The 13798-nt window shown below is 43.4% G+C and overlaps 1 protein-coding gene across 1 annotated transcript; it reads left to right on the forward strand.

The window, feature by feature from the left end:
• Window positions 1-6760, forward strand: RDH14 (retinol dehydrogenase 14). The gene is given in 3 exon segments (XM_075145000.1): window positions 1-57; window positions 60-470; window positions 3935-6760. Coding segments are annotated over 3 exon segments (1086 nt in total). The 3' UTR covers window positions 4553-6760.
• The last annotated feature ends 7038 nt before the right edge of the window (window positions 6761-13798 follow it).

Below are 13798 nucleotides of genomic sequence, written 5' to 3' on the forward strand. Positions count from 1 at the left end.
ATGCACAGCGGCGCGCCCGGCCAATCCTAACGCACCCCCGGCGCCGGCCGGCCGGCGGGCGGCGAGGCGGGGGCGGCCACTTCGGGCGGAGCGGCGCTCGGCCCAGCGGGATGGCCGCGGCGGCGACGGCGCTGGCGCTGGGCGGGGGGCTGCTCCTGGCGGCCTGGCGCTGGCTGCGGGGCGCGGCCCGGGCCGCGGCGGGGGTGGGGGCCTCCATGCGGGGCAAGACGGTGATCATCACGGGGGCCAACAGCGGCCTGGGCCGGGCGGCGGCGGCCGAGCTGCTGCGGATGCGGGCCCGCGTCATCATGGGCTGCCGCGACCGGGCGCGGGCCGAGCGGGCGGCCCGCGAGATCCGGGCCGAGCTGGGCGAGCGGGCGGAGGCCGAGGGCGGCGGCGAGCTGGTGGTCCGGGAGCTGGACCTGGCCTCGCTCCGCTCCGTCCGCGCCTTCTGCCACCGCGTCCTCCAGGTACGGCCGGGACGGCTGCGGGGCGCGGGGCTCGGCCCGCCGGGGCCCTCGGGCCTGCCGGCTCCCGCAGGGGTTCCGACAGACACCGGGCAGCGTTCGCCGGGCGTGGAGGCCCCGGGCTGCCTGGGGGAGGACCCGGGACGATGAGCTGGATGCGAACGTCGCGGTGGTGGCGGCGTCCTCGGGGCTCCGGGTTATGGGGCTTGTTCCTCCTGCCGGCAGCCCGGTTTGGGGTGCGGCATGTTGCCGAGTTCACCGCGGGGTTTGGAAGGAGGGTGTAAGTGAATTGACCGTGAATTAGCACCTGGAAGCGTAAAGTTCGTATTCGTTTGAGCTATTCTAGTCCAAACTATTCTAGTCCTTTTTTATCCTGAAAAAGAAGCACTTCTTTCTGTATGAGATAAATGATTTGTCTTCCTTTCTCTCTTAATTAACTCTACCTTATCCTGCCTTTGTTGCTTTAAATTGGTGTTACAGCTCAGCGTTGTCTCCAAAGAAATACAAGTTGACATGGGTGCACGCTCACAGCTCCAACCATCCTCCTGCCTCCTCCCCAGACTGGCCCCCCACGCATTCTGAATCTCTTGGCCAGTGCTAGCTGAGTTTAGTAGGTAGACATTTTTGAATATATAAAGTTTCTGTGGAACTTCCTGAAAATCTGAGTTGAAGGAGAACAGGGCCATCCAGTTGATTGTCCTCACAGAAATGCCACTAGATGAGTTTGTCAGTGTTATTAGACACTGGGAGAGCAGAGGGAGGCACCGTTGGAGTCGTTATTCTATTCCCATGAAAAGCATCAGTTGGGACTCTCATCTCACCACATCTAGTTACTCGAGTGATGAGACACAAAGTCATGGGAAGCCAGGCTTGATAAGTTCTGCTGCTGCTCAGAGAATTGCTTGTGAAGTACTTGAAAGATGCTCAGATGCTGTTGTGAGAGGGGAAAAAAAACAGAGAGGGGGCTTTATTGCATTAATTTTCAAATAGCTTTTCTAAAACTTAAATGTCTGGAAAAAGTCAAGTTTTAAGTTCTCTTGTGCGGCTCTGTGTAGTTATATACATTCATACATATGAATCCAGCGGTAAGGCCTAATCTTGCTTCAGTGTTCTGGGAAAATGTGCATATACAAAATGATATGCAGAATAAACACCAGAAAAGAAACATACTGCCTAACTTTTAAAAATTATATCTTTTATAGTACAAAATATTGCCAAATGTAAATTTGTTGGCCTCTCTTTATTGGTAAAGCCAGTACAAGTGACTTTAAGTGAGAAATGAGTGGAGAAAAAGAGTGCACTCTGTCTGCAGAGTGCTGCTGACACCTGCATTCTAATTTTCATTTTCAAAATAATTCCAAAAGCAGCTGAATGACAAGGGATGTGAGTTCAAGTAGTACTTTCAGGAGCTGTTCCACCCACGTTCATGTTATCTTCTCTAACTTGTGACTCCTTTCTGGAGCCATTTGTTTGGGGGTTTTTTTGTGTTTTTTGTTTGAGATGAAGACGACTTAAATATTAGTAGGATGGGGAAACAAAGCACTCCCACTGCCTAAATCAATTTGTGGGATTTTTCCTTTCCAGAACTGCAAGTGGTTACATCTTTCACTCCTTAGCCTCACTGCAAAAAGTAAAAGACTTAGAGATGTTGGAGGGCTCTATGGGAAAATGGAAGCGAGCTCAGAAGCTACAAGGAGTAGCATTGCCTGTCAAAGCAATGTTTTTTGCTCTCTGTTGCATTTGGTCACAGCTGCCTGCTTGGCACTGATCACATTACTCTAGATTATTAAATTTAGGAGTCTCAAAAAATAGCACAAGTGGAGGTCTTGCTTCTTGAAGTGTTAAGTCTTGCAGAATAAATCCTCCAGGCAGATGCTACAGAAAGTTTCTAAAGCAATGTTTTTCTCTAAAGAAGAAAGAAGTGTCACTTCAGTGAGCAGATCTACAGTTAGTGCATCTTCAGTCCTGTCCTTGTTTAGTGGTAGGAGCCGTTGTGTCCCTTTGGGTGAAGAGGAGATGTGAGTTTGATACTCTTTGGATCGTGCCTCAGGGACCCAATTATGTGAAACACTGAGCAACCTCAAGTCCCGCAGAAATCAGTCTGAGATGGAAGGACTTGATGTTTTGTGTGTTCGGATGCCAGCGTCATTAACGGAATGCCAAGTGCAGATTTGGATTTTGCTCTCTTTGTATCTTTGCTGCTAATGGCAGTGAAATAAAAGGCAAATTGCATAAAATTAATTTTGAGGTCCTCTATTTTTATCATCAAAATGACCCAAAATTATCTCAGCTTGCCTTCCAGTCCCTGCCTTGAGTTTAAAGAATAGCAGCAAAGAAAACTCTTGCTGCTTTTTCTATGAAGTGAATAGCTTTGCTTCTGATTCATGCAAGCATTAATTTCCTGTGATACTTTCACAGTCTTTGTCAGAGGTGGGTGAAAGTGTTGAATTCGGAGCTTATTTAGGCAGCTTACTTTAATCTGTATTTTCGGAAGAAGTTATTGTTTTGGGTAAATTGGAGAGCTCTTAATTTTTGAGTGGATGCTGGAGCATGAAGTGCATGATGTATTATACATATATTTAAATTATCCATACCACCCTGTCTGTCAATTACTTATGTTTCCTGATTGTGTAGAGTGTAACATATCTCCTTGAGTCTGTTTTCTACCGATCTGAACCAGAATACTGATCCATCAAATAGCGTGTGCTGAGCATGTCACAAATATTTCAAGCCTCAGTCCTGTAGGCACACCTTAGTTCTTGAGGAGACCTATTAGACTCAAATTGTTGTATGAAACCTGCTCAGTTTAGGATCATGAATGATACTTTTCTATGATGAGTTCTGTTCCATAATTCTCACCAGGCAGCACAATGACGTGTAGTGATTTTAAAATAAGTTACTGTTTAAAATCATGAGAACATTGTTTTGCAAAGTTTTTCATGACATCACCCCAGTGAGATGATGGGTCTACAATGTAATGGTTTCTCTTCAACCCTGAGGTTAGTTCCTTGAGCTAACACTTTTCATTCCATATTTGCACGTCTTTTGCACAGTAGGCCCCTTGCCTATGGCTGAGGTTTGCTATAAATTGTGTCTGCTTTTGCAGTGCAATAAACAGGTTACTTTTTAGAGAAAAACAAAACGCATCACAAAGGTAAATTACCACTGAATTGTTATAGAAAAAGCTGCTCCTGGAGAAGCAGTTGATTGTATTCTCTGCGTGCATTAAAAGTAGATACAGACCTGCTCTCGTGTACCTGCATCCTACTGGGGTCAAGTGCTCAGTTTAGTGGTAGTTCAACTTACGGGTTTTTTTCAGCAGTGTTTTAAGAGAGTATCAGGAAGTTAGGAAAACTAGGAATGAAATTATTTCTTTCTAACAATGGCCAATGAGAAATATTAAGCATAATAGTATGTTTTGTATGACAATTATAAAACTGAGTGATTTTTTTCTTTCCTATTTAAAGGAAGAGCCAAGGCTGGATGTTCTGATAAATAATGCAGGGATATTCCAGTGTCCATACATGAAGACAGAGGATGGTTTTGAGATGCAATTTGGTGTAAACCACTTGGGTCACTTCTTGCTCACCAATCTTCTTCTGGGCCTCCTCAAAAATTCTGCTCCAAGCAGGATTGTGGTAGTATCCTCAAAGCTTTACAAATACGGAGAGATCAACTTTGAAGACTTGAACAGTGAAATAAGTTACAATAAAAGCTTTTGTTACAGTCGAAGTAAACTGGCTAACATATTATTTGCAAGGGAGCTAGCCCGTCGGTTAGAAGGGACAGGAGTCACCGTCAATTCACTTCATCCTGGGATTGTCAGAACAAATCTAGGCAGATACGTGAATATTCCTTTGCTGGCAAAACCCCTGTTCAACTTGGTGTCATGGGCTTTCTTCAAAACACCTCTGGAAGGAGCCCAGACTTCTATTTATTTGGCCTCTTCTCCTGATGTCGAAGGCGTGTCGGGAAAATATTTTGGGGACTGCAAAGAGGAGGAACTCCTGCCCAAAGCCATGGATGACTTGGTTGCGAGAAAGTTGTGGGATATCAGTGAAGTGATGGTTGGTTTATTGAAATAAGTGCCAGGGCATATCTGCTAAAAGAATGCAGATAACTATGCAATACATATTTGCAACAGTGTAAGTCTCACTTTAAATGCTGTGGGAATACAGATTACTTTGCTCAATAAGTATTAAATAGAGGAGTGATTTATGCTGGAATTCTGTTTTGAAATAAAGGACAATATCTAATAGACATAGACATTCAAAAAAAGTCTGAAATAGACTTTGAGGGTGTGAATATAGTTTCTGGTTAAATCTGCTTGGAAACTCATGTTTTACAAATAAAAACGAAACAAAACTGTTTTGCAATATATGTGCATATTTGTCATGTTCCACTACTTGTAGTTGGGCTGGGCAGTGCAGGGTACTGATGGTGAAATGCTTCTCCTGTAAAAAGGTTTTGAAAATAGATGATAATAATAATAGGATTGTTGTCTTTTTTGAGCCATCACAATAAAAAATGGAATAAACAGTTTTACTGATATCTTACACTGTAATCATTTAGGCTTCTGAGTGCCGTTCAAAGACTTCTTGTCAGCCCCATGGTTCAGTGAACAAAACTGTTGAGCCGTATACGGTTTAGCTGTGAAGCACAAAGTCAACTTTTTTTAGTGATGTTGCTGCTATTCAATGAGCATATACACTTGGTTGTGCAAGCTGTATTTTTATTTTCATGTGTGCTGAACTTGCTGTTTCTTGATATGCAGATACCTTGGGTTTCATTAAAAATGTAGTTGACAGACGCATTGTGGTCTTGCTAGGGCTTTGCATGTCATGAATTGTGTGCATACAAAGTTCACAAGACTCACGCAGATTAGACCGAAGAGAATATGCTTTTCAGCGTGTGTTTGGCTTGACTGATGGCACTTTAACTCAGTAACGAGATCAGATAAGTCTAATACAGCTTACTCAATAGTCTTTAATAAAAATCTTTAAAAAAAAAGACTTGGCATTCATTCTTTCACTGGGGAAGATACATCAGAAACCAGCAATCTTGACACAGTAGCCTTGTTTCAATCAGAAGATTCACCTGTATTGGTTTAGGGAGCCTGTCATGTAGGGTTGGTAGAAATAAAATGGGCTCCAAATAAATGCATGGGTATTATGTGAAGCTGTACTGATTTATTCTTTTTTAATTCATATGACTTACGACTTCATGTTGACATTTATGACTAATTGTTTTGCTCTACATTAATAAAATGTTCTAGCAGTTAAATCAAGATATATAGAATAAATATGGAAGAATGATTTAGAGTGATCTATCTTAATAAATATTACTCAAGGGAAAGAGTATCAATAATAAATGATCTATTCAGTAGATCCTTATTACCTACTTATAAATACGTATCAGTTCTGCACTTCAGGTAGCAACCAACCAAATTTTTGGGATTCTTTTTCTGGTTGTTTATGCAGACTCTCAGCATGTTTTAACTTTGCAGAGACCTGATCTATCCTTGCCTTTCACCAGCAAGATTGCGCTCGGGGCGAGTGACTTGGGTGGGGACGGAAGGTGGCATTCCAGAAAATCAGAAGGCAAGCTACGGAACGGAGTAGGTTTTTAAGATCTTGTAACATGTTGAGCTTTGCACTGCTCACTGTAAGGCAAGGTGTAGAGATGAGCGTGTTGTCAAAGCATGCTCTGAGCGTTGAACAAAGCTCTCCGACTAATGCCAGAGGGAGGTGTGTAACGTGCTTAGGGAAGATTCTGCTTTGATCTTCAGTGTTGCATTTCACATTTTCATTCTAAATACTTGTAAATAGCTGCACGCAGCACCATTAAACAGCTAGCTAAAGAATGAAAAGTTCATTAACATGAACTTCTCTGTAAAGAGATGCAGAGAAGCTGAGCCAAACTCGTGTTTGTGTTTTCAATACTACTGTAGCAATACTAAAGGAACACTAGTGTATTGTTTCACTGCTGAAACGTGTATACCTCTTGCAAAGAAAGTCTTGGATGCAAAGGTGGAGAATGGAGAAGATGGCTAAGCTGAAAAAACTGTAGTAAAGAACTGCTCTGAAACTGAAGAGCAGAGGAATATATAATTTTTCAGACTGAATGACCAACATAGGATGTGCACTAGCCTTCAAAATAGCGAAGGTGGATTTATACTGAAATAAGAGATGCGGGATAATAAGTACCAGTCATGTAGTATAGCTGTGTAACATATAATGCTTCATACATCTCCCAGGTGCTTGTTTTTATTTTCTTCTGAAACACTGCAGAAATAAGAGCCATTGTCAGAAAGGGATTACATTCCTGCAATCATAACTAAATTACAGACCTCGTTCCAGAGTAGGAGAGTGATCACATGATACTTAATGGAATATTATGTGCCTGAATATTGCCTGAAAACATTTGAAAGGATGGATTGTTAAGAACTTACCAAAAGGTAAGCTTTTTTGAACATCTGAGGCTGAATGTAATTTAGCCTCTGTGGACCAGAAAGCTTTGATTATTCTCTTGAGATTGCTGTTAATGTTTCTTTACTGATGCCTTTGTTATTCTAGTAGCATCTAGGAATTGGAGACCTCATACCTTAACAGATCATGCAAAATGTAAGTATAAAACCAAAGAAGAGCCCTTATTTCAACAAGCAGTAATGCTGACTCAAATCTAGGTTAAAAGCAAGCATTTTGGCTAAGGAAGTGTATCTACTTTACTGTACAGGACCTTAGTAAGCTCAGATATATGTGTATGATTTGAGGATTGTCTGCTGAATATCTTCTCTTGGAGCTGGTAGAGGATGCTCCAAGAGGTGATAGCACCTTCACACTTCACCCCAGTATTTCAGTGCCTCCAGAAAGACGTGGCAAGCTCTGTATGTTACTATTCTATAAACCGTTTCTATCGAGAGCGTGCAGCCCAAAAAGGGACGCATTCCAGATGCCTCCCTCCACCATCACCACCATAAGAACACTGCCACCCTCAAATTAAACTTACTTCTCATGAAGAATTAAACTTGTAAAAGGAAAAAGTAAGGGGTGAAAGAGGCATGGAAATGCAACTTTCATGGGCAGGTACAGAGGCTGATCACATTGCTACAAGTACATTACAGATATGCACAGAAGCCGCAGCTGAGGTTAAGATTTTTTTTGAGGTCTGTGATAAACATAAATGTTACAAAGCAACTCTTTCAAAAGCCAAAACGTACCTTCAGCTACCATACACAAATTGTTAGAATTTCAGCCTTTGATTTTTGGTCCACCAGCAGTGTCGGACCAGCGTTCCGTACCTGTGCCCCGGGGATTTGGAGACTGGCTGGGATGTGTACAGGGCACAGCGACTCCCGAGAACACAGCCCCTGCCCTTCTGCTTTTCACAGGGGAAATGCCTCTTCGCTGCCATAGCTGAGATGTGGAGAGCCACAGCAGCGATTAAATTTGACTATTTGCAAACTTTCCACCCTGAGGCCAGTCTCAGCAGTGAATAGAAATGCTTCCAAGTGGCCCCATTTCTCAATGATCAAATTTTGTATGGCAACAACATTGCAGACTAACTGTACTCTAAAAGGGTTATTTTAAAATAAGGGTATGAGAGTGTGTGTGTGCAGATGCGTGTGCAGTTGCAATTTAATCCCTTATTTTAAAAGACGGACAGAAAGAGCTGTCGAGGATTTGCCCAGGGACTGGGGGGAGAGGAGAGCGGGTTGTTAGCATGAGAGTGTCACCCGCTGCCCGCGCTGGCTTGGTACGTGATGAGACACTGGGCTTGGGGGCAGATCTGTTGGGCTTGAGCTCAGTGTTGAGCTTGGTTGCTGAAAGTTGCAGCCCGGTAGACGTACCCACTGTCTGCTCTGTGGGAGAGCGCACAGGCACAGCCGAGGGGAGGAAACGTCTCCGTGTAATGGTCGAGAGAAACAGGCTTCAAGTGTCTTAAGGAGAACATATTTTAACTGCTTCAGCATAATTTATTCGTCTTTGGCTATCATGTTTTTGGAAGTGCCCCTGTAACCAACTTCCCTCATGGATAGACCAAGAGTTTACGAAAGAAATAATTTCCTTTTTTGTTCATGTCTTTCTTTCTTTTGATTCTCAGTCCCAGGCCCTAGCTATAAGCCAGTCCTCCCTGCACACACGTGGCTATTGTAGCTGAGGTTTCGGCAAGTGAACTAAATTGCAGTTGCATGTATTTATTTTACATACCACAATGGTTTAAGTCAAGGGAGATTTATGTACATTTTTTTAAAAAAATACTCTGAATCTGTCACCAATTTACCTTCCTTACCTTGCCACAAAGGCCAACATCTATCCCCAGGCAAAGGGACAACGCTGCTCTTTCAGTTACTACAGCCAACGCAGCAGGCAAGCTTATAAACCCAGCAGGGGTTCTCCAGTAAAAATTCTCCATCTTAATGAGATAAATGATCAGTTTTTCCATGATGCAATAAAAACAGAAATATTTAAACTCTCCTCTCTTTCTTCAGCAGTTGCCTGGTTTGCCTAAGCTTCCTACTAAGTGAATGCTTCACAGGCTTCAAAGCCTGAGCCCTGTGAATGTGCTGTGTGATTATGTTTTTGCTGAAAAATGTGGATAATTCCCACTTCAAGCACACTTAATTTCTTTCCACCTAAGGCTATAAAGAAAATAAACAACTTGCAAGAGTCATACAAATAATTTTAAAATGGGAGGTCTGTTCCCTTTTCCACATAACTTTTTCCAAACTAATCAGTTAGAGGGTAATTGACTTGCAAAACGATCCAGGAGGCCTCCACAGTTGAATTATTATTTTTGATCTGTCCCAGAGTGGTGCTGCTATTTCTCATAACAGAAAATGACGACCTCCCTCTAGGCTTTTTACTTACCGCTTTAGCTACCACTAGCAGCCTCACACCTGTCGTAACTGGACTCAGATCAGAGAAATTAATTTCAATATTTAATTGATTCCAAATGTCCTATGTAACATGGAGAAAGGAGTGCCTTCCTAATTGCTTTTTTGGCTGAAGGCTGGCACACTGACCACCTAACAAGGTTGATAGCCCTTTCTTTCCACATTTAAGAATGATCACTTCTTTTCAGGTAATGTGAAAGAAACTTAATTAATCTCAACAGGAAAGGAATCGATAGCTTATTTACCAGGAAAGATTCAGGAGGGTGTCACATGCTTGAGATCTGTAATATTCAGTTTAGCAAGGCACTGAGCATTTCTCACCATCTGCTTCATGGCCAAAGCAAGCAGTCTGAAATCCTGGTCCCACTAAAAGCATTGGGAGTCAGACACCTAAATATTTTTGCTGATCCTGATCTCCTGGCTTTAGATTTGGGCAGTAGGACTCTTAAGCCAGTTGGATGATGATTCTTTCAAGCTTGATGAATGAGGTTTTATGCTCTTCTGTGTATGTGTGGCATTTCTAAAAAAAATACTTCACAAATTAAGGGTGATGGTGGTGGTGTGTATATATTCAATATCCTGCAACATTCTCCAGAAATGTGTGTGTTTTTTCCCCCAAAAAAACATCAGCCCATCTCTGCAGTTGTTGGGATGTTTGTCAGTTTGCCGCTTGGACGGCAGACTGGTGATGAGTGATGTTATTTCGGTTTATCTAAGCCCTGTTGCAACCTTCCCCCCAGGTCAGTGTCCTGGGCCCCTCCAAAGTCACTGCATGACCGTCCACTCTCCAAATCCCACCTGCCTTCGAGACAAGCCATGTCAGGGTCTTTCCAGATGCCTCAAGAAAGGGATCATGAACAGCATCTGCAGAAAGGCACGCCTGGAGACCCAGAACCTACATGCACTTCAACAAGTAGGTTTGATATCATTTTGTATGCTCGTTCACAGACAGGAACACCTTCTCCAGTGTATATGGATAGGTATTTTAGACTTCAGCCTGCCCCGAAGTCTGTCTATACAGCAGTGTATGTGTAGCCCATGGGTAAAACAGCTGGTTGAAAAACGCTTCATTTGCTCTTCTGAAGGGCAGAGATCCTTTTGAAGGATCCAGTTGAAGTCATTGGTAGTTCTAGTGGCTTGACAATTCACCTGGCAGGAGGAAGAGACCAGAGCATCATTTTCCTTATATTCAGTCTACCCTCCTGCAAATCTTCAGAGGCCTAAATGTGTCTCAGGCGCATCTCTGCAGATATTGGAAAACGTAAAAGTCTGCTTTATGGAGGTATTTGTCCATAAAATTTTGCTGTAAGTGGAAAATTTCAGAAATCATAATTTCTCATTTTATATAGTAGCTAGATGATATTATGAACTAATTGTATCAGAAACACAGCTAACATTGGGGTCCTGGGACAGTAGAACAGAATAAGAGATAATGAGTTGTCATCTGTAGATGTAAGGGAAGCAACCTGAAAACTCAAAAGGAATAATTAAAAAGCTCTGATGACAGTTGTTTTGTGTCTGTTTCTGAGGGGTTTTTTTGTTTAATTCTAGATACTTGCTATTTTTTTGTAAAAGGGTTAAAACTGCAGAAAATGTGAAAATAGCCATGTTTCAACAAAGTGGCACAGTTCTTCACTGTGGAAAACCCATAAAATGACAGGAAATGGCTTAATGTGGTAGGTGTTCATTTTTAAGCGTTCTGTTGACAGAAGTTGATGAGTGAAAATATTGTATTTCATTTTTGCCTTTTGTTCAGTAAATAGCATGGAATTTTGATGCTGCCTAGAGAGACAGCTTTGTACTGTGGTGGTCTAAACTGGGATTTTTCATTAATGTAACCAATCAGAGTAGGTGGGGTTTTTTTTCTGCTTTGGTGTCGGCTTTTTTTAAGAAAAAAGCTGAAGTCAAAGAGAAGACCCAGAAAAAGCACCACAAAGTTTATCTTTTAGTCATCTGGAAGAGTTTATTTTAAACACGGAACATTGTTTGCTGCTGTGGAAATGAAAGTGAGAGAGTTGCAGCTTTCTTCCGATGCCATCTGGCAGATGATTTACTTGCGTATGGTATTCACTAATCCAAATAACCCTGCGTGTGGTAGCATTGTCTCTTTACTGATCATGCAGCTGAGTTGGCTGAACCTTAGATGGCTCACACAAAGCTATCAACAGCACAGTACAATAGACTGTTTAAAATTGGAACAGTATTAAGGAAAGGGGTATGCCAAATTCATCATACCTTTACCTTTATTAAGCATTTTCCTTACCTGGACCAAGCTTGATGTTTCCTTTTCATTCTTTTCATGGTTTTACTCACTCCAGTTCTACTTGGGCTTTAGCCCATTGAATTCAATACTTACATGTAGCTTCAAAGCTCAGATGGGACCAGAGCATTGGGCATCCATCCCTAGATTGGTATCGTTGCCCTAATGGTAGCTATGTTTGCTCCTGTAAGGTCCCTTCCTGACCTCATGAAACTTGTATTCCTGCTGGGAAGTAAGGCTGTTTCAGCAGGACAGCTGTATGCTGTAACTAGGAGCTTTGTGCTTAAGGAACTCTCCTAATTTCTAACCTGAGCCAAAATTGTCTGCAGATCAGGACATTCCCATTTATCAGGCAAAAGATCTAGCTACTTCATTATTATATTAATGTTAAGCTGCCTCCTTTTGCTATAATATGAAAGAACAAGCCTTGAGTGGTTATTTCGGGAAGAAAAATAATTAGAGGAGTATGCCTTGAGGAGCAAATCCCAAGCTATGAGTAGATGGAGGCATTCATTTATACCCTATCCTCGTTCTAGGGATAGGTTGGTATTCTGATGCTCTTCTATGCTCAAGCCATAGAGGCTTGAGCCTGTATTGAATTGGCTTGGCTCCTGTATTGAATTTGTGTGACAAGGTTTTGGTAGCGGGGGGGGCACAGGGTTGGCTTCTGTAAGAAGCTGCTGGAAGCTTCCCCTGTGTCCGATAGAGCCAATGTCAGCTCGCTCCAGCACAGACCCGCCGCTGGCCAAGGCCGAGCCCATCAGCGACAGTGGTAGCACCTCTGGGATAACGTATTTAAAAAGGGGAAAAAGTTGCTGTGGAACAGCAACTGCAGTCAGAAGAAAGAGGAGTGAGAATATGGGAGAGGAACAGCCCTGCAGACAGCAAGGTCAGTGGAGAAGGAGGAGGAGGAGGTGCTCCAGGCACCAGAGCAGAGATTCCCCTGCAGCCCATGGTGAAGACCATGGTGAGGCAGGCTGTCCCCCTGCAGCCCATGGAGGTTAACGATGGAGCAGATATCCACCTGCAGCCCCTGGAGGACCCCATGCCAGAGCAGGTGGATGCCCAAAGGAGGTTCCCCATGGGAAGCCCGCACTGGAGCAGGCTCCTGGCAGGACCTGTGGACCCGTGGAGAGAGGAGCCCACCCTGGAGCAGGTTTGCTGGCAGGACTTGTGACCTCGTGGGAGACCCACGCTGGAGCAGTCTGTTCCTGAAGGACTACACCCCGTGGAAGGCACCCACACTGGAGCAGTTCTTGAGGAACTGCAGCCCGTGGGAAGGACTCAATGAGAGATTCACGGAGAACTGACTCCCGTGGGAGGGACTCCACGCTGGAGCAGGGGAAGAGTGTGAGGAGTCCTGCCCCTGAGGAGGAAGGAGCAGCAGAGACAACATGTGATGAACTGACCACAACCCCCATTCCCTGTCCCCCTGCGCCGCTCGGGGGGAGGAGGGAGAGAATTTGGGACTGAAGTTGAGCTTGGGAAGAAGGGAGGGATGGGGGAAGGTGTTTTAAGATGTAGTTTTTATTTTCTCAATATCCTACTCTGATTTTGATTGGTAATAAAGTAAACTAATTTCTCCAAGTCAAGTCTGTTTTGCCCGGGACAGTAATTGCTGAGTGATCTCTCTGTCCTTATCTCAACCCACGAGCCTTTCATTTTATTTTTCTCCCCCCTGTCCAGCTGAGGAGGGGAGTGACAGAGCGGCTTTGGTGGGCACATGGCGTCCTGCCAGCGTCAACCCACCAGAGCTCCCTTCTCAATGTGTGGGGGTTTTGAGTGATTTTTCTATGGTGCCTAACTCTGTGTGCCTAATAGGTCTCTAATTTCGGCTTTGGATTCCACTCTGAAGTTGAAAGACCTAAAATTTAAGTGTTGTTGGTGCCTTGTTTTAGTCACTTCTGTTTTTTAATTGGATCTGACCCTGATAGGTCACTTCAAAAAGTTAATGTTATGGTTCAATTTGCAGTTGTCTGTTTTGGAAGCTGCCTTTTTGATTTTAAGGACAGTTGAACAGCTTGAAAATGCTGATTTTCTTCAGAGATAGATCAATATAATTCATATGTGAAATTAAAATATATACAGTATATAATTTTGTAGCAGTGATAGGGAAGGAATTGAGAGCTCAGCTCTTTTCCTGAAGAGCAGCTGACACTTTGAACTCGCTGGCTG

Source organism: Calonectris borealis, chromosome 3, assembly GCF_964195595.1.
Source record: "Calonectris borealis chromosome 3, bCalBor7.hap1.2, whole genome shotgun sequence".
Lineage (NCBI taxonomy): Eukaryota > Metazoa > Chordata > Aves > Procellariiformes > Procellariidae > Calonectris > Calonectris borealis.